Below are 26265 nucleotides of genomic sequence, written 5' to 3'. Positions count from 1 at the left end.
TCCTTTATTGTATTTGCTGTTACAACTTGATTATTTTACATTTTCATTTTACTATTCAAAAATGTAGCTCCTGACTAAATCATTTCATCTTAGTTTCTTATTTATTATTAAGATATTGCTTGTGATGTTTATTTTCCGAATTTAAACTTCGGACTGAATTTAAGTGGTTTTAATGAAGAAACATAACATTGATAAGCATCTAAATGTAACAAAAGATGATCGCTGTGCGTAAATACGATGAGATAATATTCCGCTCTTACTTGTTTTGTGTTATAAACAGGAATAAGCAGGAAGAATGGGGTGTGAGGTAGAAATACAGTTAGGAAGTGAAAAACTGTCACACAAACACAATACTGATCTGCTGTACAGATATAATATCACAAGTTGTTGATTATTACTTTACTGAAAACTTTGTGTGTGAGTGAATGTGTGTGTGTGTGTGTGTGTGTGTGTGTGTGCGTGTGTGTGTGCGTGTGTGTGTGTGTGTGAGAGAGAGAGAGAGAGCGAGAGAGAGAGAGAGAGAGAAACAGAGAACCCTAACATACCCTAGACTTATTCCAATCAGCACCACCCATGAGTGATGCAGTGAAGGTTGCTGATACGGTGCCGATAGTCATGGTGGTTCCCCCTCCTTCCCCCACCCTCAAAGGTCTGACACTGCATTAGAATACTTTACAGTGTGTTTGTGTGTGACGCACATGCTCATGTCTGCAGCTCATAATTATTCTATTATTAAAGGTTGATGGTTACGATGTGTACGTGCTTCACAGCCATGGCAGTCACAGTAGATTTGTGTGTGTGTGTGTGTGTGTGTGTGTGTGTGTGTGTGTGTGTGTGTGAGCAAGTATCTGTGTGCGAGTATGTATGTGTAAATGAGTGTGTGTGTGTTTGGGTCTGCGTGTGTGAGTGAATGTGTGTGTAAATGAGTGTGTGTGTGTGTGTGTGTGTGTGTCTGTGTGTGTGTGAGAGAGAGTGAGTTTGTGTATGTGCGTGTGCGTGAGTGAGTGTGTGTGAGTGATTGTGTGTGTGTCTGTTTGTGTCCATCTGTGTTTGTGTGTGTGTGTGCCTGTGTGAGTTAGTGTAGGTGTGCGCATGTCTGTGTGTGTGTGTGTGTGTGTGTATAAATGAGTGTGTGTTTGTGTCCGTCTGTGTGTGTGAGTGATTGTGTGTGTGTGTGTCTGCGTGCCTGTGTGAGTTAGTGTAGGTGTGTGCATGTGTGAGTGAATGTGTGTGTGTGTGTGTGTGTGTAAATGAGTGTGTGTGTTTGTGTCCGTCTGTGTGTGTGAGTGATTGTGTGTGCGATTGTGTGTGTGTGTGTGAGAGTGTGCGTGTGTCTGTGTGTGTGTGTGCATGTCTAAAGAGTTCACATGTTCACATTTGCATGCTTTTAGCAATAGAGAAAACCAATTTTTGTAAACATGCTGCAAAAAATGACATTTCTCACTAAATCCACACTGTATATTTAATCTATTAAGATTTAATTTTAATATTACAGTAAACCAAATCTAATTATATTATATTATATTATATTATATTATATTATATTATATTATATTATATTATATTATATTATATTATATTATGAGCTTGAAATATTACATCAGTCTGAGCTTGAAATATTTTTTCTTTTGGCAAATTTTGTTTTACATGGAATTAGTAAAAAAAAGTCTAGAAATAGTTCTATTGACTTGTAGTGTGCTTACAGATAAATATGTCTATATTTAAGATTTATGTCATTTTTGCAGTGCATTAAGAATTACTACACACAAACAAGAAATATTGCTTTATGTAATAATGGACGAATGGCTTCGCTTCTCCGTGCTGGATGTAGTGCTGCTGTATGAACATGGCTGCACTTTCTTTCTTTCTTTCTTTCTTTCTTTATTTATTTTATTTTATTTTATTTTATTTTATTATTTTTTTTTGAGAATTCACTCAAAGTTGCTTTGTATGAGACATTATGAAGGTTACAGCTTTGCTCATGACTTCATTCATATACCATCCAATAGAATTGCTCGCTTGTTAAAACTAATTTTGTGCAGAATGGCTGCATCGCACTTCCACTATTTTATTTTACAATTTCACGCACACACAGTGAGCTACTTCTATTCATTCCGCTCTGTATGATCATGACTGTAGCTTTTCATTTCAAGTCACCGCTACTGTTTTGTCACGTGACTCAATTCAGAAGAACATGAAGCATATTTGATGCTGAACACACTTTACATGCATGCTGTGGATCTCAGTCACAGGTGGGTGTGTGTGTTTGTGTCAATTTCACTTTTGTTGCAGATAAAGATGATGAAGTCACGGCCTGCAGTCCGTCACCTCCGCCCCAATCAGGTTGGTGACCATCACAGCCCCATCTTTTTTAGCTGATGGTTTAACAGTAGAAAGTGTAGCTCTGATGTGACAGAGCGCATCGGCCACCAGCAAAGAGAAGCAGGAAAAATACAAGATGGCAAGATGGAGGGTTGTTAACAGACGAAATATATATAGGGAAAAACACACTTCAGATCTGTGAAAATAATCCAAGTTGGGACTGAAGGAACATAATGGGAACCGGAGTGGATTATTTTCATATAACACCACAGTCTGGACTGTGTTCTTCTGCTTATACCACAGTGATCTGTATTCGATTACAATGTTTAATTTACTAATAAACGTTACCAAGCACATTTTAGTGATTTATAGTTAGATTAAAAGGGGTTTAATATACACGAGACAAGTCATAGTCACCAAAAAAACAACCATGACCCCCTTCTGTCTCTCTCTTTTACTCTCTCTCCCTCTGCTCATGTGCAGTAGAGGAGAGAATGTAGCTTGAAGGGAACGTGAATCTGGTTGCCAGGTTTATATTTTTTAAAGTTATATGCATTTTATTTTTCTTTTTTCTGTGAGTGAGCAAGAAGTAGAGAAAAGAATGTACAGAAATACTTATCCTATCAAATCAGGTGATCCCAAAGCTGCTGGCCTCCAATGGAGGAAGACTGTTTTATTAGTTTTAACTTTTATTTTTATTTCATTTTATCTTTGTTCAGGCCAAAAATGGCAATATGCTTGATTAGGGAAAACAAAATGGCACAAAACACCGACAGTGAGACACTTTTCTAGACTAAGAAAAGTTTATTTAGACTTTATTTATTTTAGTGTTAAAAATGGGGGAATTTGAAGACGTTTCAGGCAGTGAAGTGTTATGTGCTCTTGAATAGAGGAAGAACTTTCATTTGCACCTGATCTAGACTCGGTGATTGATTCTGCTTAAACCCGTAACCATTTGACATAATGTTAATGAAATGTTTATTTATTTGTTTGTTTGTTTGTTTGTTTGTTTATTGAGCCAACATTATTTTATTGGGTATAATATGAATTAAAATAAAGGATTTTAAAAAAGCTTCAGAGAAAGAAAACAGTTTTAACCATAGAATTAAACCGAATTGAAATAAATCCAACTGTGGTATAAGTTTTGTTATTCTAACAGCTTTATCACACATCACATCTTCATTGTATAGACTACAGAAAAAAAGGTTTAAGTCTATAAGCTTTGGGGAACCACTAAAGAACCTTTTTTCTGTGTAGCTACAAATCTTTGTGTCTACAAATGTACACATATCAATACATAACAAAGGAATATGTGAAATGTGTATTTAGGAGTATCCACATATTTATAAATGGTATGTGTATTTCACACTATATGTCTTTGTCACACTTACATGATACTAAAGTGCTTTATACATTGTCGGGTACAATGCATATCATTATTACTTCACCGGAATTATCTGTGGAAACAGAACTAGAATAATTCATTTGATTAATGAATACTTTTTTCTTTCCAGAGGATGGCAATACACACAAGAACCTTTCGGTTGATCTAACTAGTAAGCATAGAATGTTTTATCTAACTCTAGATATCTGTGTTTGATTATGGATGCATATACATTTATAGCTCCACTCTCTATCTAAAAATTCAAACATGTCTTTAAAGCACAAAAGAATGAAAATTGACAAAGACTGCGTCTCCCCCACTGACACCCCCCGAGTCTGTCACCGTGACTGCATGTTTGTCATGTCTTAACCCCTTGCTTTACAGTAATATTTATGCTGTAAAACGCTTTCTCTGTCTTTGTTTAGATGATAACGTCCCTGAGTCATCCAGGGAGAGGAAAGACTCAGGTAATCCTTTAGCCATGAAAGCATTCATACGTTTTTTTAGTATTCATACGTTCAGAGGTCAGTGAAAAAAAGCTGGAGCTGAGAGCAGACAAGGTTAGTAGGTTCATTTTCCCAAAACGGCCATTTGAAAGAAACCTGAAAAAGATTATCATGCCATGTTAAAATTGGTCAAAAGCAATATAATGTTATAGATACAGGATACAAGAAATTTTCGAAACCATTGTAGTGCCATAGAATTAATCAATAGATTTTTCTGCAGGATAAACCTTTCCATAAGCCATGGGAAAATGAATGTGACTGTCCTGTGAGGAAACTGTTGAAAACCTGCTGTATGTTAAATGATTATTGTTTAAAAAAAAATCCACAGTGGAGAAATCCATAGTGAACCTACTGACGGTAAGTTCCCTTAATTGACTGACGTTGCTCACTGCTACTAGACCACTCTACAGATGTAACATGGAAGACGTCTCTCAATTGACTGTCATAACGTTCACTGGCTTACATAACAGCAGTCAACCCTGGCAACACTCGCGTTAACTAAGGCAGCTTGCAGGCTAGAATATCACACATTTTTTTTATTGTGTTATTCTTGAAAAAGAAGCTAAGATATAATCTTGCTTCATGATGTCTATGCTATTACATTTCTATGCAATGAACTTAAGTGCAACATTCCTAGTTTCACAACTAGAGGTGCCACTAGTGTCATTCCAGCCAACCCAGATATAGGATGTCTTCATTTGGGTGATAATAGCCCTGTCTACCGTTAATAAGTCTCATATGAACAGACTATGAAGGAGTGAATCCTATTATGATTGACTTTCATCTCTGTGCTTCTACGTGGAAGAACAGCTCTGTTTTGCACAGAGACAAATGTCTAGATAAGACAATTATCCAGGTCCTTGTGTTGCAAAGGAATGCCAATCTATTGCTTTTTAACAATAAAATAATAATAAAAACAACATAAAACAATATATTACAATAGACAAAATAATATGATGGAAGACAAGGTCTACTAAATGTAGCCTATTGCCCCTGTTTAGCATAGAAGAAGGCAATGGCCACCTGTGGGATTCTGAGCTCAAGGTGAATTTGCATGAAGATCACAGGTCAAACTTTGAGATTTTATTCAACTGTAAATATATGGTTGTTTTCATCCAATTCTAGACTGAGGGAATCAGTTCCTGAAACACCTCCTGTTTCATATGCTAATTGTTTTGCAGCCACAGAACTGGTTCAAGTTTGTGGACCTGAACAATACCTATTTTCCTGCTTCCATTGCCTGACACCATAAACGTTTCTTGGTTTGTCTTTAAAGCCCAGACAAAGTCTGTATGAAGAAAACAATAAAGTAGGAGATCACTGACAAAGGAGGGTTGTACTAATAGAAGTATTCAGTGCCTCACTGTATACTGATAAACAGATAATCAGTGGTGTGTTGGGACAGAAGGACAGAACACATCAACCAACTACAGTTGATAAATTCCAAGCAAATGATGGTCCTCGAATCCTTTTTACAAGTTTGGAGATATCAGCAAATGTTGGCTTACTTTCCATTTTCCATGTTGCACAGCACCTCCTCAGGCCGTACTCACTAAGAGTGTCATAAACCAGGGCTGTAGATTGGTGCAATGGATGCATGAATACACTACTCATAAGATCACAGGCACCAAGTCAGAACATTGTCATTATGAAGAGATGGACAGAATGCAGGGACAGGATACTGTGGCCTCACCACTTGTTACACCTTTACTCCACTATTGGTTATTCTTTCTGTGCTAGACAGGATTCTGTAACTAGTCCTGATGGCTGGCAATACCATTGACCATCTGTGTTCTAGTTGTTGCCCTTGGGGCTTTCTCCCAAGCAGATCTGCTGTTCCAAGTGGACCCGGGTAATAGAGACATTTGACATTCTCTGCCAGGTCAATTTTGTTCCTTTTTCTGGCCTCTGGAAGCATTTCTCAATGCACTTTCTATGCCATTAAGTGGAAGTCTGTAAAATATTCACCCCATCACGTGGACGTAGTGAATTGCTCCAGTCCTAGAATTCAGAGTTTTATCCAGGGACTACTCAATTCCCTTTCTATAATAAAGGTCTATATGGCATCGGTCAGAGCACACCAGATGGAAGATCTCTACATGTGCAAACATGAACATAAGTCATATCATAAGGCATCAGGAAGGAAAATACAGAAGCAAATACAGCCCAGGTTGCTTGTCTTCTGATATTAACCAGTTTTCCAGAGGAAGGGAGAGGGTTCATGTTATCATGTGGGTTTTATCAATTTTAATATTTAAAGAATTTAAATATGTTGTTGATGTTATTGTCCGCCCTGTATTTATGTATATGTATGCTGTGTTTTAATTTTGTGGAAATAATCTGGACGGTATGGGTTAGAACTGTTTATATCTAAACAGGTTTTGCAGTGTATATTTGTTATATGTTAATCATTTTTCTCTTTTTCCTCCTTTTTACAGGTTTATTATTGTTGCTATTATCTTTATGCTTTCCATGTTGCTAAATGCTGTGTTCTCAGCTGGCAGCTGTGTGTACAGTATGTGTGGGTTTGTTATGGTGTGTGTATGTGTGTTTGATTAAGTAGACTTTTGTGAGCAAGACTGTGAAGATGTACGCATAGGATTGAAGAGAATTTTGAATTTGTGATTTGGTGATTATGATGTTCTCTTTTTGCAGTATGGTCCCTGGGAGAGGGACAGCCTCCTGAGGATATTGACAAGCAGGTGGAAAATCCACCCCTTTCTATCTTACTAATTGAGAAACCCCAGAGTGGCTCCATCCAAGTAGGTTGGTAAATGTTCCACTTCTAAGCATGACTAATATCAAACAAAACTATTTTATTTACCATGAATATACTCCATAAATCCAATGTAAGCTGTTCCGATGGATGTTGTTAACTCTGTCTGAATAATAAAGAGCCTGTGCTCTCCAGATTTGAGAAAATCAAACACATGTTCTGCAGTTACGTACCTGATCCATTCTGAAGTATCCATTCTGCTGATTAAAAAGCTACAGAAAAAAGTTAAGACCACAGACGATCCCTTTATTTTTTGAGTGGGTCAGTGGATCATAATTAGGCTTGAGAACCATTGTTGAATATTAAAATCTGACTCACATTGGTTTAAAATTTGTTGACCAATGAAAGATTTAAAAAAGACAATAAACAATATTACAGGAGCTTCCCATCTCGTTCGTGTTCAGATATAAGTGAATAATGTCCTGTTTTAAAGGTGGAGACATTACCTTTATTGCAAAGGTAGAGGCTAAGGATTTGCTTCGGAAGCCAACAGTCAAGTGGTTCAAAGGGAAATGGATGGATCTCGCCAGCAAAACAGGAAAACATCTACAGCTGAAGGAAAGTTTTGACCGCATCACTAAGGTAAGGTATACATGAAAAACTAAACATTTAAGGCCGTAATAAATATTTTACAATATCTGTTGATTAATTCTGGGAAACTTGCTCCACAGATTCACACATTTGAGATGCATATCATTAAGGCTAAGGAGAACTATGGTGGGAATTACAGATGTGAGGTCACTTATAAGGATAAGTTTGACAGCTGCTCTTTTGACCTCGAGGTCAAAGGTTTGTCTTGTCTTTCACATTGGTACAGTATGTCAACGTCTCCAAAGACATTTGAAGGAGAGCATGTTGTATTTAAATTATTTACAATATTGCTTTTACAGATGTTCCAGAGACTCAGAGTATTGACATTCGGTCAGCATTCAAACGAAGGTAACACGAGTCCCGTTGCATGATATTAGATTTTAGCTTAGTAATGAACTATTTGGATAATTACACAAGTTGGTTGTGTGATAATAGCATTTCTTTCATTAGGTACAAGGGTATATCAAGGTTAAATGCAGTCTGTTTGTTAGAATTATGAGGGAAATAATGTAAAACTGTGTATATGGGGAATATATTCTTGTGTTTCATTTACTGCATTGATTACGTAACTGTGCTTCTTCTCAGGCAAAGTGATATCTGTGGTTTTATTGTTTAAAATGGACCTTTCACCCTGAAATCATCTACAAACCAATATCAGGACATGGTTTGGATAGGTTTTGGATTACCATGTTCACAATTAACCCACCCATCAAACAAACAAATAAAACACCCAAACTAATTTGATGATCAGTTCGAGGCCATTGCTTGCATATGAACATTTTGCAATGTGTCCAAAAGCAACGCACAGTCATCATTCTCACTATATGCCTGCATGAAAAGGCTTATGTGAGAAGGCAGTCATGGGTCTCTTGGGACCAATGTACACAGCCTGTGCAAAAACTGTTTCACTCTAAGTGAAAGGCTTTTGTGTTCACCTCAATTGTGCGTTTGCTTGTTGCTAATGCATAGATTGGAGGAAGAGGCCCAGGTTGCGTTGTTTTTTTATTTTGGTGTTTGATTGTTTAATTGAATTTCCATTAATCTCTTCTTGTTAACAACAGCAGTGAAGGCCAGGAGGATGCAGGGGAGCTTGACTTTAGTGGGCTTCTTAAACATAGGTGAGAACAAGCTATACAACTATAGTCTGCCCCTCAGGGGACCAAGTCCTTTTCTTTCTTTCTTTCTTTCTTTCTTTCTTTCTTTCTTTCTTTCTTTCTTTCTTTCTTTCTTTCTTTCTTTCTTTCTTTCTTTCTTTCTTTCTTTCTTTCTTTCTTTCTATTTTTTCTTCCTTCTTTCTTGGAACCTGGATATAACATTAGTCTGAAAATTAGTCAGCATTTTCAGCATGTTTCTACATTATACAGTATATGTACTATAATTCTTTCATAAATATGTTGTGCATACTCCCATCATTGCCAGATACTGTGAACGTTTAGCCAGTGTATATGAATAACATCATTTAAGGGGGAAATATTATTTAAATGTTTAGGGTTTGCTTTAGTGTTCATAGAATAGCACAAAAGTAACAACATTAAATTCCACATTTATTTTGGCTTGTCTCTTCTTTTTTCCCCATACATTCAGAAACACCAGGTTAGTACAGAATGTAGGTAATTAAATTAGACCTTACTGCCGGTAAGTACTGTAATCCTACAGTGTATCCAGCATGGACAAACAAGAGTGTTTGTTTACTGTAGTCTGGTAACACTTCATTTAAATGCAGCATTCATTAATGTTCCAGAAATACTCGGAAATCGTGGAAAGTGCCCTTTTCTATTTTCTATCAACATAGGACTCCATTAGAGCTTAATCCTGTTACATATGCAGGATCCTTCTGCGGGTCCAGTGTTTTATTAGTTTCACACTGAACGATGAAACAATTGGTCTTTACAAATTAGAGAATTAAATAAAAGAAAAGAAACATCATAACGACTAAAGTGACATTACTTAACATATCTGATTGAGGACAACGGATCACAACAACGATCCATGAATAGTGTAACTTCTATAAGTTGCTCATTTCCAGCCGTGTTGCTTTAAAATTCATATGAAAACACAATTTAAAAAATGTAACCAAAGGCCACAATTTTCCATTGATTTTTGCGCAGTTGGTGGATGAACTATAAATGAAGCTGCAAAATAGTGTTATCACTACATTGAAGCATCTTTTACATGCAAATGAATATATTATACAATTGCAAATGTGCCTGTCAGTGCTGTTTTACTACATGTATGTAGTCCTATGTGCAGACCTGAAACACATATTAGAGGAAATGAAAATAATCATTTCATGCTGTTTTCCTTAAATCTTCCGGACATTCAAGCCAATGTCTGTGAAAGTAAGATCTGATTGACATAATCTAGTGATGACTAACTGAACGCCCCACATCCTGTCAAACATCCTCAATAACTGGATTATAACAACTTTATTCATCTTTAATAAACACTTACATCTCATTCCAAGACATCAATTACTTATTTACTACTAATTTAGACAAATGCATAATGACTGGCCTACATGAGTAATAAAAGCTTTCACTTGAAACAGAATTCAATGCTACTTCTTTATAATGCTTAAAGTGTTGTGTTTGAAATGATAGGTTTGACTGTCATATTGTAGTCTTCCTACGTAACAACCAATATTATTCTTCCATCAGTATTCCTTTACACTGACAAATTCATTCAGTCAAACTTAAACTTCTTTCATTATTTTTACTATTTAAAAATCATGACCTGCATAACAAATCATTCACTTGATGTTTTTTGCAAGCCATAAATAATATATATATCTCATGCACAGTCCAGTAGTTTAAACCTTTATAACCAGGCTATTTCTCATGACCATCTCTTTGCGTAAGCTCTACAGAGGAACTACTATTAAGTTACTCCTAAGTAATAAACATCAACAAACAGGAATCGTGCCTTTACCTTCTATAAATGATTAGCATCTCAGTTGACATCGGAATTAATAAGCATCCTGGTTCAGTACACTGAACTGACTATTGTGCTCTGTGGTATCAGGGAGGTCAAACAGGAGGAGGCACCAGAAGTGGATGTCTGGGAGATCCTGAAAAATGCCCGACCGGATCAGTATGAGAAGATCGCCTTTATGTACGGCATCACTGACCTCCGAGGTCTGTTAAAAAGACTGAAGAAGACCAAAAAAGAGGAAAAGAAGAGTGAAGGTGCTTCAGGGATTCACGAATGGACTGAATTTCTGAATTTTTCAAGCTGAATGTATTTTTATCACCTAACTGTTTCTTATAGCATTTGCTAAGAGGTTAGAGCCTGCGTACCAGGTGGACAAAGGAGGAAAGGTGCGATTAATCGTGGACTTGGCTGACCCAACTGTTGAACTGAAATGGTACAAGAATGGCCAAGAGATTCGTCCTACCCCAAAGTAGGTCATATCTTTTTTCATGCATTTATTCTATTGAGATTTGGGGTTTGTCTGTATTTTTCTGTATTCTATAAAAAGGTGCTATTGGTATCAGCTTTGTAATGATTATCGCGTAATGATAATGATCACTGTTGTTCTATGTTTTTTAAAATAATTATGCAATGTTTCCTGGGATTCACAGAAATCACTTTTCACAAGAATAATGATTCTGATAATATCTCAGGTATCATGCTTTAACAAACCCTCAGCCTCTCTCTAAATATTAAATGTTTGATTCTGTCTTATTCTGTCTGTTTTGCTGTGGAATTGTTGCACCATAACCTCCACCTCTTCCCTCCTGTGGTGTGGCTCCATTCTGACTCTTCGTTCATGCTAAAGTAATAGGAAGTAAGTGTTGAAATCTATAAGTCTTTAGCCCTTTGCCAACATCTAGTCTGATAGTGTTGTTCCTGGAGATGAAATAAATTTTCATACTCATGCTAATTAGCCTACATATTTATTATTTAATTTTGCTTTAACTTATATATTATATATTGCTTTTAACTATATATATATATATGTATATATATATATATATATATATATGTATATATATATATATATATATATATATATATATATATATATATATATATATATATATATATATATATATATATATACATATATATATATATATATATATATATATATATATATATATATATATATATATATATATATATATATATATATATATTATTAGCTGTGCCAAAAGTATTATTATATAATTAATAGAAAGGATTGTAGCACATAGCATTTATAAAGTGTTTCATTCAGACTTAGGCCTGATCTCAGTACATAGACAGCGTCGGTTAAAGTGGTAAATAACCAGGCAAGTCATGTTGTCTCAGGAAGTGTTTCTGTGTCAATATTGCCTTTAACTTGCTCAGTAGAGAAACATACAAATCTAATTATATGTATATGTATATCTATATCTATATCTATATCTATATCTGTATTAATGATTTGTGAAGGTACAACTCTCAGTAAATTACTGACCTATGTTATTTTTTCACAGGTTTATCTTTGAGCACAAGGGCACTCAGAGGATCATGGTTATCAGTAACTGTCAGATGAACGATGATGCTGCCTATTCCGTGGTAGCTGGAGATGAGAAGTGTACTACTGAACTGTTTGTGAAAGGTAAATTCTCATATACATTAGACATTAGCACTCTTTGTGTCTTTTTTATTGGTGTGTGTCAGCTGAATAAAGATATATACTTATAAGATCTTGCATGTATACGGTACCTCTATGGTCTTAATGTCTATGTAAATGTAAAAAGGAACCATTGTAACGTTTTCATGCCTGGGTTTGACCCTTTGTGCAGTGTTACCAGTGAAGATTGTAAAAGAGCTGGAACCTGTAAAAACTACGGTCAACGAACGCATTGAGCTAGAGTGCGAGGTGTCAGAAGAAGGAGCCCAAGTTAAATGGTGTGTTTCTGTGTCATTGTGTAAAAAAATTAAATATAGAGAGTATAATTTTAAAAAGGTGTAAAAACATAACTTTCTCTTTCCACTGTGACAGGATGAAGAATGGAGTGGAGGTTCCTACTGGGGTGCGTTCAAGGTATCGTGTTAAGTCTGAAGGCACAAAGCACTGGCTGATTATAGATGATGCCACGAAGGAAGACACTGGCAAATATTCCATCATGGCAACTGGGGGTACCAGTGAGGCCCATGTCCAAGTGGACTGTGAGCACCATTTATTTTTTGTTTTCATAGCCCACTTCTGTTGCTATTAAGCTAAATCAAGCCAAAATTTGTCACATTAGTTACGTGCTAAAGAACATTTTCTTGTCTTTACGTCTTCTACTTCCACTCTCTCTCTTCCGCTCCACTCGATCATATTTTCTGTACAGTGAAGCCATTGAAGATTTTGCAAGATCTACAGGACATGACGATACGATTGGGGGAACCGCTCAAGCTGCACTGTGAGATCTTACCCATAAATGTTCCTGGCCGCTGGTACAGAAATGGCCAGCTTATTCAGTCCAGCGATCATATCTCCATCATCCACAGAGCCAAGTAGAGTCATGCTCCCTGTTCTACTCCTTCAAACTGCTTTAAATCTGTGTTTACACTCTTGCATATATCATCCTTTATTATCCAGTTACAAATAGCAACAATTATCTGACCTACACACCCACACACTTTGTTTTTGTTTAACAGGACCCATAAGATGGAGGTTGAGAGCTGCACTCTGCATGATGCTGGAGACTATACCTTTGTACCTGAAGGGTACACACAAAGCCTTAGTGCCAAAGTTCACATAATAGGTAAGAAATTCTGTACTTTATGGGGAAATTCTTAAGAGATATAAGTATTAAAAGCTTGTCAGAGTCTTCCTAACAATGCGCACTGTTGCTGGAGTGTACTGTATACACTGTAAGAGTTACTGATTAGAGTTTCTTTAGGATGTTTCTGGAGATATGGAAGTATGCACGTATGAGGTAAGTACAATGATGTTTTTTGTTTTATTTCAGATCCCCCGAAAGTGTATTTGGATGCATTAAATGCTCCAGATAACACTGTTACAGTTGTGGCTGGTAACAAACTGCGTTTGGAGGTCCCCATAAGTGGAGAGCCTATTCCCAGGGTGGTGTGGATGAAAGGAGAACGGGTGAGTAGAGATGAAGGGAACACTGAGACCAGTCATCTAGCCTGTCATAGACCCCAGAGTGAGACATGCTAGCCATGTCCCCTGGTTGCAGAACCATAGCATGTCGAGGTGTTGTTGGAATGGCCAAACTTCACTGAGATGCTGTGGCAGGATCCTAAGAGAACTGCACATAAATAAAGCTCCTAAACATCAATGAACTGAAACGGTGTGGTAAAGAAGAGTGGGCCAAAATGTCTCCAAAACAATGAGAGATTGATAAACTCCTCCAGAAAACATTGCTTTTGAGTTATTGTTGCTAAAGGTGGTTCACTTTTTGGCAAAATATGATTGCAAAATGAAATCTGTTGTATTGTCATCTGAGGTTATTTGTTTTTAGCCATTAGCTTTCGGTTCCATGGTCTCCAAATCCTCGATTTTGGAGTTGTAAACCATTGACCTACGATTTTGCAATCAGCACCAAATTGTACTTGTGTCCAGGTCATTCTTGAGACAGGGAGTCGCGTTCGTGCAGAGACCTTTTCTGACCACACCTCCCTCACTATTGAAGTCACTGAGCGAGAGGACAGTGGAAACTACAAAATCGTCCTGCAGAATGAAGCAGGAGAAGACACAGGCTGTGTCAAGATTAAGGTTGTGGGTAAGGCTCGTAAATAAATACACTGTAGATTCTGGATTCTAGAGATGGTCTATCATCTTTAGGCAGCTTCATACTGTTAATAGAATATTTGTCTATATTTATATTTATTGCCTTAATTTGTTAAACCTTAATTCCTTAGTAATCCCTAGTAATGTGCCAATAAGAAAAATAGCATATACTTTTTCATTGGTGCTAAAATAAGCAACATACATTTATGCTGTTAAATGGATGAATATTTCTCAAATCTGACTGTGTAGAAGAGATATTCAATTAGAGCAGCACTGACAGGAGTCCTGACTGTGAATGTTTACTGAATTTTATTTCCTGTAAAGGGTAAAATATTTTATCCTTTAGATGATGCTATTTACAGCTTTCAGGTTAATAATGGTTTATATACACGGTTGTTTAAAAACACTTAAGGGTGAAAGGCTTTTTTAAAAAAAATAGCTATTTAAGAAATTCTATATGTCTTATATTTGTGCTCTAGATATACCTGATCCTCCTGGACCTCCCTTGGTCCCTACAGTTGGTGGAGACTGGTGTACAATGACATGGGATCCTCCTCTTTATGATGGGAGTTCCCCTATCCTGGGTACTTTTCTTTTACACTATATGTAGACACCCCTTTATCAACAGTCAAATCCCAATTCTAATAATCATAAAAAATCAGTTTCTCCAACCCCAGCATTGCCCTTATGGCTGTGCTGTGCTTTTTTGACCCTCAGGGTACTTCATTGAGAGAAAGAAGAAGCAGAGTTCCAGATGGATGCGTCTTAATTTTGATCTCTGCAAAGAGACCACATTTGAGCCTAAGAAGATGATTGAGGGTGTGCCTTATGAGGTGCGGATTTTTGCAGTTAATGCGATCGGCGTTTCCAAGCCCAGTGATCCGTCCAAACCCTTTATTCCCCTTGGTGAGTACCACACCTTTCACACCATTAAGCTTGCTGGTGTTTATTACATCTCCAGTGCCTCCACCTGTCCATATGTACTTATGCCTGGTTATGTCACACACATTTTGCCTTTTTTATGTAAGATAATAGCACACAATCCTAGCAGATCCCTGCATACAAGACAGCAACAGATATACCATGATACCATCACCATATTTGAGCCTGTCCTTCAGACGGCCTTTTTGCAGCTGTTGCTTTCCAGAGATGTGAAGTATTGCTGCTCTACACAGAACAAGCCTGAGATTTAGAGGACATCAAACATGTTATTATAGTGACTGAATTAAAAGTTTAGGAGATCAAGAAGAGTCTGCCAGATACAGTAGATACTCTTATTTTGTTTGTGTGTCTTTAGGAACCATGTTCAAATTCATTATATTATTAAAGGATGCTTTTCCTAATGTTGGTTTATATTTTATTATCCCTATAGAAACATATGACATTAGTTTTATTTTGTTATATTTTGTATACTCTGACCTTGTTTAGTAAAATACATTATGTATATGTTTGTTTTTTAAGCTGTCACCAGTGAGCCCACTATGCTGGTGGTTGATGAGGTGACAGATACATCTGTGACGATAAAGTGGCGTCCTCCAGAAACCATCGGTGCTGCCGGGTTAGATGGTTACCAAGTGGAATACTGCCTTGAAGGAAGTAAGACACCCCTAAAGACCTGTGTATACTTTGTCACATGACTATCACTAACACTAATGATTAATAAATGCTGGCAGAATATCTGTACTGTAGTCATGTCATGTCAAGCCAACCTTTAACAAATCAATCAAATACACTAAAATAGAGTTCTTTTTAAATATTTATATGACCTGCTATATAATTTATGTTTAAAAAAAAAGTAGAAAAAAAGAAGAAGAAGAAGAAGAAGAAGAAGAAGAAGAATGTACCTTCAAATGCAGGACTAAAAGCTGAACAATAAAAATGTGTTTTCACCAAATATTTAAAAGTGGCAAAGAAGTTGACTTCATATGCTCTCAGGAAGTGGCTACACTGTACCGTATAACAGCTGAACTGTTATCTGTTTCCACAGCGGATGAATGGATTCTTGCCAATAAGGAACTGACTGAGAAAACCAAGTACACCATCACAGGCCTGACACCAGAGTCTAAGATCCTGATCCGAGTGAAGGCGGTTAATGCGGCCGGTGCCAGCCTACCGCGCACAATTCAACACTCCATCCTGGTCAAAGAGGTCGTTGGTGAGCTACATCAACAGTTTTTAGTGATAAAAAATGAAAAAGTTTATGTTTACAGTATAGAGTTAAATATAGTTTTACCCTTAGATGATCCAGTAGATATTGTCGATGCCCAAAATTTGTACAGTATGTGGTGCAGTATATTATGAAACTTCTATGTTGCAGAGCCCCCTAAGATTCGTATCCCTCGCCACTTGAAGCAGACTTACATACGCAAGGTCGGAGAACAAGTTAACCTCGTTGTGCCATTCCTGGTAAGGCATCGATCATTACTGAACAAAATGGAAAGCCTAAGAAATTTCTCTGTGAACTCAGGAATTTAAATGTAATTTAACAGAACAGATTCATCCTAATCAGAGAGAAATTTGTAAAATGCTTTGCCCAGGGCAAGCCCAGGCCAAAGATCACATGGCTGAAGGACGACGAGGCTATCGATCCAACGCAGGTCAACATCCGCAACTCCGAATGCGACAGCATCATCTTCATTCGCAAAGCTGAGCGCAAACACTCTGGAAAATATAAGCTGTCTGTTCAGGTGGAAAAACTTGTGGATACGGCTATCCTGGATATCCAGATCGTGGGTTAGCAATCAGACTTTGTAATACTCAAAGATTTCAAAAAGGCTTACATGGAAAGAGGCTTTTATTTCATTATAATACTATAGGTTGTGCAAAACATCTTATCTCTGTTAACTGCTATGCAATAGATATTGTCATATAATTATTTTTTTTCTCCATCAGACCTTCCTGGTCCTCCACAGTGCGTTCGAATTGATGAGGTCTGGGGTGAAAATGTAGCGCTGGACTGGACGCCACCCAAGGATAGCGGCAATGCCCCCATAACAGGATACACCATCCAGAAGGCAGATAAAAAGACCATGGTATAAAAGATTTTTTTTTGTTCCTTGGCATAACCTCACTACAAACAATGCATAATTTCCTGTTGGCTATTGCGTCTACAGGAGTGGTACACCTGCATAGAGCACTACCACCGCACATGTATCACCATCAGTGAGCTGGTAGTAGGCAACGAGTACTACTTCAGGATTTTCTCCGAGAACATGGTGGGCCTGAGCAAGAGTGCCACAACAACTAAAGATACAGCAGTCATAGTGAAGGAGGGTAAGTTTTAAGATCACTTGTTGTAGCAGAGCCAAAGATGTGTTCCACAACTATATGATTGTAGCTTTCCGTTCAGTTTTCTCTGCCTTGGATCTCCAAATCCATCAAATATCCAGTGTATGAGGAGAAAATGAAACATCTCTAAAATGTAGGTTTTCCTTGAAACAACTCCTTTTGTTCTGACCATGATGAATAGTACTATAACCGAAGAGCCTGGAATCGTACATTAGGAACAAAAATGTAGATGGAACAATAGATTTCTAACCCTGGCCCTAACCCTAGTTCTCAAATGTATTCTTATTATTCAAATGCTTTCTACAGATGTTCCTGCAAAACTTTCAACCAAACAGTAAAATAGACACAATATGTGTAAGATAAGGGGGCACGGTGGCTTAGTGGTTAGCACGTTCGCCTCACACCGCCTCCGCCTTGTGTGTGTGGAGTTTGCATGTTCTCCCCGTGCCTCGGGGGTTTCCTACGGGTACTCCGGTTTCCTCCCCCGGTCCAAAGACATGCATGGTAGGTTGATTGGCATCTCTGGAAAATTGTCCCTAGTGTGTGATTGCGTGAGTGAATGAGAGTGTGTGTGAGTGTGTGTGTGCCCTGCGATGGGTTGGCACTCCGTCCAGGGTGTATCCTGCCTTGATGTCCAATGACGCCTGAGATAGGCACAGGCTCCCCGTGACCCGAGATAGTTCGGATAAGCGGTAGAAAATGAATGAGTGAGTGTGTAAGATATGCTGTATTCACTGACAAACAGACATAAAAACTCACGTATTTAAATTGTGTTCTTCGACACAAGGAATAAAATAAACATAAAAACACATAAAGATTTATTTCTAAATACTTCTACATCTTAGCAATAGAAACATCTTTACAATAGTTTTTCTAATAATAAATGTTTAAAATTTCTATTTCTTTATTATTTCCATCTTGAATTTAGACAGAATGTCTAGAAATCTGGTTTAATAATTATAACAGTGATTTATTGTAATCTTATAATAGGAAACTAGAGTCAAAATATTTTACGATTAATTTACAATGAAATCTGCAAATTTTAGAATTGTAAGAAGGACTAAATGTTTGACAAAATGTACGAGCAAAATAATGCACACTATGCTTTTATTAGGCTAATGATAAACTAAATCGGTGTTGTCTCTTCTTCATCACATAAGGGAAATTCCCCCATGATACAGTGCTTGGCCCGTATCATGCACACTCCCACTATCCATATCCCCTCTTTTCCTCCTCCTCTTCTCCCTCTTCTGCCTCCTGTCACGCTTTCTCAGGTATGCACCTGAAGAACCCAGAATACATTAATTATGACTTCACAGAGGCACCCAAGTTCACACAGCCACTCATCAACACATTTGCCATCGCCGGGTACAACGCGACTCTTAACTGCAGCGTCCGTGCTAACCCACGGGTACGTGAGATATGCCTGTGTGTTAATATCTGTGTTAATATAAGCCATTCAGCAGTCAGCAGCCACAGACAGGTCAGTAACGCCACACTTTGATTGCAGTTCTCTTTTTATTTGAACTAAAAGCATTTTCTTCATTAATTCTCAAACCCATCACAAATCTGGAAACAGGCAGATGCTTTTTGCTTAATAAAAATTAACACGTTAATTAAAACAGGAAATAAAATCTCAGATAAGTTGAGGCCAAAGGTTTACACACATACGCTAAAGAAAGTCAAAATGTTTTTTTCATAACTTCTGTTTTCTTATCTATAGCCAAAAGTGATTTGGATGAAAAATAAGATCATTATCCTCGATGACCCACGCTACCGCATGTTCAGCAGCCAGGGTGTGTGTACATTGGAGATCCGAAAGCCCAGCCCGTTCGATGGAGGTGTGTACGCTTGCAAAGCCATCAATGACCTCGGGGAGGCTCAGGTGGAATGCAAACTGGAGGTGAAAGGTCAGTCTGGGCTTCAGTGATTCAGGTCAATGTTGTGTACTATGTTTAATTTCATTAAGAACACCATTCTTAGTCGACTGTAGCTTAGATATTTTGTTTCACAGGTACCAGTATTACCCATCTTAGCTGTCATTCATTCATTCATCACATCGTTTTCTTGTTAAAGTGTGCTTATCGTGTTGTAATTGTTTATAATGTGAGTTAACATACCATAATATTTCTTTTGCCCTACGCTGAAGACATTTGGGATTGAGAGCGAAAGACGAACGTGAGACGATAGATCAGAATTTCAGTTTCATTTTCTGATATTAACATTTTTATGTTTCAAAAAACTTAAAACATGGCACCTTTGGTGGCAGATCACCCAATTTTTAGGGGAGCAAGCAAAAGTTTTTTTTAGTTAATGGAGGTTAATTTTGCTTCAGAGCTTTTTCGGCTCAAATGTACTTCTTTGCTAATTCCAGTCTGTTCTTCTGTTTCGTACCACTAATGAGTGGTTTGTATCTTGTTGCATAGCCTCTGTATTTCTTCTTTCAAAGTATTCTATAAACAGTGGGTTGTGAAATCTTTACTCACACTGATGTCACTTAACAGGTCTGGTCATTTTCAGAACATTACGAACAACTGTATTGGATAAACCTAATGATTGTGCAGTGGTTCTAATGGATTATCACTCTTTTCTCGTTTTTCTCCCATAGACAGCTCTCTAGACTTCATGTTGAATTATTCTTTTCAAATGTCTTCACAGGAGAGACACAGGACTCAAGCCAAGTGAAGATATTAAGAGCTATTAAACAAGACAAGAGCTGTTAAATCAATCAAACTAACCCAAACATCTGTCACACGTTCCAATATTTTTGATCACTGGAAAAATGGTTGGGTTTAAATAAAAGGTGCTACATTCTAAGATGTATAACACATCTACATGTCAATATCAGGACATAAAAGCTGAAATTCCTATTGATTGTCTCATGTTTACCTTTTGATCTCAAATCCAAAATGTCTTTAGTGCAAAGCAAAAACTAAAGAATTGGCCTTGCTGTTCCAATACTTTTGGAGGGGAATGTAGTTAATGTGATGTCATGTTTGTTGGTAGACTTTCACAGTTATTTTTTTTTGTCATAATAAGAAAATAACTGCTGCTTTTCACTTCCAGAGTCCATAGCTGACCTGAACAGTCTAAATTTCTGAATCAGTTGCCCTGTAACAAAGGATTCAGGTGTCTTGCTCGTATGTGAGATGAGATCTGTTGCCTTTTGCTTTTATATCAAGATCTTTTATAGTAGAGAGATCTCTTTAATCACTAAATGAGAGTATGACAATCATGCTTATCACCATGCATTCACTTGGCTTTTAGATCCTTTTCCAATGCCAAGAAGCCCCTTCACCATTACTTAAAAAAGGTTGGCTATAAGTGGATTAGTTTACAATGCCATACGCTTACACAACACTTCTTTTCCCTCTCCACAGATCTCTGTGTCTTAATCCTCCATGTTAAATCTGTAATGACTAAGTCAGTGATGCAGCCTGACACACACATAACTCCCTCACTTAAAAGGGTTTAACCCCCTCTTCTCTTTTCTCCCCAGTCATCACTCAGGAATAGTGATATGTGTCATTCTCATCTAAGGTAAGCTTTCATATGGTTTCGGGCATATGAAGCTTATTTATATCATTCATTCTATAGCTCTCACTAATCCTGCTTTTGCTGCATTGCTTTAGTCATGACTTTGAGGCCTTATTTTTCAGTAGATTGTCCATTTTTGTTTCTGCTCATCGAGATGAGACAGTGTCAGACATGTCTCCGCTGCACTTGAGCCCGTTTCCTGTGTTCTTTCCTGCATGCTTTTCCTTTGCAGAGCACTGATGGCGTTACGTTGGAGTGTGAGCAAATCTTATCTGTCTCTAAAGACAAAACTGTGTCAGTGTCTCAGATAACTCAGATATGCTGTTCGCATGAGCCCTATATCATAGTAAATGTGCTTGCGGCTACATCTAACATATTCTAAACAGAGGGTGAGTAACCTCCACCTCTCAGTCTGAGTCTCAGTCCTGGTCAGACACTTTTTTCCTCCGTATGTTTGCAAGCAGTATTGTAGGGAGGAATTTCATACTTTATACTGCTGTATGTTTCTTTCTGCAAGTACATTCAACAGATTTCTGCCCACTAGCCATTTTAAAGCAAGCACACATGACATACTGCTATATGATTACTGTAGGACATGTTACTGTACTCACAGTTTTGTGTAGTGCCTGCTTCTGTACTGATGTCTTACTTTCGTTTTGTTTCTCTCCCTGTCTGCTTTTTCTGCATATCTACTCTGTTGATATGTAGAAGATGCATATTGGACACTGACCACACACTACAGTACACTACACTACACTACACTACTGTACATTACACTACTGTACACTACAGTGTGCTTAATTAAAAAAACTATATTTCACCACAGTATACTACACTACACTACAGTACACTAAACAACAGTACAATACACCACATTACACTACAGTACATTAAAATATACCACACTACACAAACTTATACAACACTACATTACACTACATTCACTACACTACACAACAGTACAGTACACTAAACTATACTACACTACAGTATACTACACTAAAGTACACTACACTAAACTATACTACATTACAATACACTACACTAAACTATACTACATTACAATACACTACACTAAACTATACTACACTACAGTACACTACATTAAACTATACTACACTACAGTACACTACATTAAACTATACTACACTACAGTACACTACATTAAACTGTACTACACTACAGTACACTACATTAAACTATACTACACTACAGTACACTACATTAAACTGTACTACACTACAGTACACTACATTAAACTATACTACACTACAGTACACTACACTGCATTAAACTATACTACACTACAGTACACTACATTAAACTATACTACACTACAGTACACTACATTAAACTATACTACACTACAGTACACTACATTAAACTATACTACACTACAGTACACTACATTAAACTGTACTACACTACAGTACACTACATTAAACTATACTACACTACAATACACTACATTAAACTATACTACACTACAGTACACTACATTAAACTATACTACACTACAGTACACTGCATTAAACTATACTACACTACAGTACACTACACTACATTACACTATACTACACTACAGTACACTACATTAAACTATACTACACTACATTAAACTATACTACACTACAGTACACTACACTGCATTAAACTATACTACACTACAGTACACTACATTAAACTATACTACACTACAGTACACTACACTAAACTATACTACACTACAGTACACTACATTAAACTATACTACATTACAGTACACTACATTAAACTATACTACACTACAGTACACTACATTAAACTGTACTACACTACAGTACACTACATTAAACTATACTACACTACAGTACACTACATTAAACTATACTACACTACAGTACACTACATTAAACTATACTACACTACAGTACACTACACTGCATTAAACTATACTACACTACAGTACACTACATTAAACTATACTACACTACAGTACACTACATTAAACTATACTACACTACAGTACACTACATTAAACTATACTACACTACAGTACACTACATTAAACTGTACTACACTACAGTACACTACATTAAACTATACTACACTACAATACACTACATTAAACTATACTACACTACAGTACACTACATTAAACTATACTACACTACAGTACACTGCATTAAACTATACTACACTACAGTACACTACACTACATTACACTATACTACACTACAGTACACTACATTAAACTATACTACACTACATTAAACTATACTACACTACAGTACACTACACTGCATTAAACTATACTACACTACAGTACACTACATTAAACTATACTACACTACAGTACACTGCATTAAACTATACTACACTACAGTACACTGCATTAAACTATACTACACTACATTACACTATACTACACTACAGTACACTACATTACACTACATTAAACTGTACTACACTACAATACACTACACTACATTACACTATACTACACTACAGTACACTACATTAAACTATACTACACTACAATACACTACACTACATTACACTATACTACACTACAGTACACTACATTAAACTATACTACACTACAATACACTACACTACATTACACTATACTACACTACAGTACACTACATTAAACTATACTACACTACAATACACTACACTACATTACACTATACTACACTACAGTACACTACATTACACTATACTACACTACAATACACTACACTACATTACACTATACTACACTACAGTACACTACATTAAACTATACTACACTACAATACACTACACTACATTACACTATACTACAGTACCCTACACTAAACTATAATAAACTACATTACGCTACACTGCACTACACTACACTAAACTAAACTACACTTTACTATACTGTACTATACTATACTAAACTACACTACACTTCTCTAAACTATACTACACTACACTATACTACAGTACACTACACTAAACTATACTAAACTACACTACACTGCACCACAGTACTCTACACCAAACTATTACACTACACTATACTGTACTGTACTATACTATAGTACATTACACTACTCTAAACTATACTACACTACACTACACACACTACTATACATTATGCTACACTGCAGTACAATACACTATACTATACTGTACTGTACTACACTATACTGTACTATAGTACACTACAGTACACTACAGTACAGTACACTAAACTGTACTACACTATGGTAAACCACACTGCACTACACTGCACTACACTACAGTACACAATACCTGAGTGCACTACCGTGCCCTGCACTACACTGAACTATACTACACTACAGTACACTGCATTACACTACACTAAACTATATTACACTACACTACAGTGTTTTTCTTGTCCTCATATACATGCTACGTGCTTTTCCTCTATCTCCTTCAGGAGGCTATACATTCTTTGAGCTGATGAAGCGTGGCGTTCCCTTGCATCTTATTGATAAGTTCATGAATGAGACAAAGTCACCGGAGTTGGAGAAGAAGGGATCTGACTGATGGGGGATTCAACCAGTGCTTTCCCAGTACCCCCTGTTGCTAGAGCTCTTTAGTAAAGTGTGTGACCCATCTTTGGTATGGCATGCAGTGTTTGGACATGGACCTATAGTACATAAGAAAGGTTTGCTAATGGTTAGCTGTATGACAGGCTGCTTTCCCCCAAAACCCTGTTCAAGCACACGTGCATGTCTTCAGCGGATTTGGATCGTAGCGTCAAAATGTGTAAAACACAGAATACTTGGGTGGCAAAATTGTATTGGTGTATTCAATGTATTATTTTATTTCACGTTCAAAACCTATGCCTAGGGGCTGCCAGTGAAATCTGATCTTTTATTTTTGTTTTATTTTTACCAACTCTTCTCCTTTCAATGTATTGTGATGAATATAACAAAAATAATTTTCAGTGTAATATTGTAAAACACCAAAACTGGTCTCTCTGACATGCTACTGTAGCTGTTCGATCACTTATACATTTGAAGTGTTTGCCTTGTTTGTCTATCAGATTTGGTGAAGTTAAAAATATCTATCTAATAAAAGAAGTAGCAATACTTCATTTAGTATGGTTGAGTTAAATAAATGTCACTATAATAAAGATGTGTTGTGTGTTTTTAACACAATGAATCCTTTTTTGTTGTTTATTGTTTTAGTTTTTTTTTTAAAAGATGTCTGATCCTTAATTGATTCTTCTAATAATAGCAGCCAAACCTGCTAAAACATCCAATTTGGACTGACCGGCTACTCGTAGGCAGGTAACATAGTCAAACTGGTAGATGATCTTTGCTAGCTGTTGAGTTATTTTCCAACTTTTATATTAACCAGCTATACTGAGATTTCCTTACTGACTTGCTGTCATAAGAATTAACCTTTGTACAATGTAGCATTGGTAGCTACAATAGATTATAATTAGTAGAATTGTAGAATTACTAGAAAGAATACTAATTAGTAGCCGTGCCATTCAGAACCTGTTTCCTTTCCACCAGTTGGGAAAGATGATCTACCAGTTTGAGTTGCACGGCTTGTCAGACTAAACTGGATATTTCAGCAGGGATGCTATGCCTGGGTAAGTGAGCAATGCTAAGCAATGCTAAGTACACATGTGAACTGGATCCAGTATGTCTCCCTGACATCCAATCCTTTAAACCCTATTTGGAGTTGATCTGAAAAGATCTCCTAATCAACTGTGTCATTTCCCTACAGGAAAATACATAATCGTTGCAATACCAGGATAAATATAATGCTATAACAGCAGATACAATATGAGCTGCTCATTTCATAACTTGTTTTATCATCCAGTCTCTCATTGAATTTTGTATTTCATCAGCATCCCAGAAAATCGAAGCAGATCAAATAGCCCGTACAGGCAAAGAGGCAAATATCTACCTGACTGATGCAGTACGTCTTTGCGATGTATGAAATCCTATCACAAGTGGTCACTGGAGTCACATTTATAATACAAGCTCTGTGTTTGTGCCCTGGAGCAGGATGTGTGAACACATGTAAACATTTACTTAAATCACATGGTTGGATCATTGTACACAAACAAGTTCATGTAAACATCTATTCCTAAACATCGAGATCTGTGTGTCTGTAAGGGGTGTATATGCATATGCATGTGTGTGTCTGT

The 26265-nt window shown here is 36.9% G+C and overlaps 1 protein-coding gene across 1 annotated transcript in view; it reads left to right on the top strand.

The window, feature by feature from the left end:
* The window catches only part of mybpc1 (myosin binding protein C1), a 33721-nt gene extending 8459 nt beyond the window's left edge, over nt 1–25262 (top strand). The window contains exons 5-34 of the mRNA XM_060886562.1: nt 566–649; nt 2293–2343; nt 3837–3878; nt 4132–4173; nt 6868–6978; nt 7422–7570; nt 7660–7777; nt 7879–7927; nt 8641–8697; nt 10601–10764; nt 10847–10979; nt 11358–11366; nt 12040–12164; nt 12352–12457; nt 12552–12718; nt 12886–13051; nt 13196–13302; nt 13510–13646; nt 14124–14283; nt 14771–14875; nt 15009–15197; nt 15753–15887; nt 16279–16446; nt 16609–16697; nt 16829–17024; nt 17184–17323; nt 17405–17564; nt 18854–18990; nt 19303–19489; nt 24532–25262. Coding sequence (XP_060742545.1) covers nt 566–649; nt 2293–2343; nt 3837–3878; nt 4132–4173; nt 6868–6978; nt 7422–7570; nt 7660–7777; nt 7879–7927; nt 8641–8697; nt 10601–10764; nt 10847–10979; nt 11358–11366; nt 12040–12164; nt 12352–12457; nt 12552–12718; nt 12886–13051; nt 13196–13302; nt 13510–13646; nt 14124–14283; nt 14771–14875; nt 15009–15197; nt 15753–15887; nt 16279–16446; nt 16609–16697; nt 16829–17024; nt 17184–17323; nt 17405–17564; nt 18854–18990; nt 19303–19489; nt 24532–24641 — 3593 coding nt within the window. The 3' untranslated portion in view covers nt 24642–25262. The remainder of the gene's footprint in view (nt 1–565; nt 650–2292; nt 2344–3836; nt 3879–4131; nt 4174–6867; nt 6979–7421; nt 7571–7659; nt 7778–7878; nt 7928–8640; nt 8698–10600; nt 10765–10846; nt 10980–11357; nt 11367–12039; nt 12165–12351; nt 12458–12551; nt 12719–12885; nt 13052–13195; nt 13303–13509; nt 13647–14123; nt 14284–14770; nt 14876–15008; nt 15198–15752; nt 15888–16278; nt 16447–16608; nt 16698–16828; nt 17025–17183; nt 17324–17404; nt 17565–18853; nt 18991–19302; nt 19490–24531) is intronic.
* The last annotated feature ends 1003 nt before the right edge of the window (nt 25263–26265 follow it).

Source organism: Tachysurus vachellii, chromosome 14, assembly GCF_030014155.1.
Source record: "Tachysurus vachellii isolate PV-2020 chromosome 14, HZAU_Pvac_v1, whole genome shotgun sequence".
Lineage (NCBI taxonomy): Eukaryota > Metazoa > Chordata > Actinopteri > Siluriformes > Bagridae > Tachysurus > Tachysurus vachellii.
The sequence above is the reverse complement of the archived record's forward strand: the minus strand, read 5'-3'. Positions and strand labels throughout refer to the sequence as shown.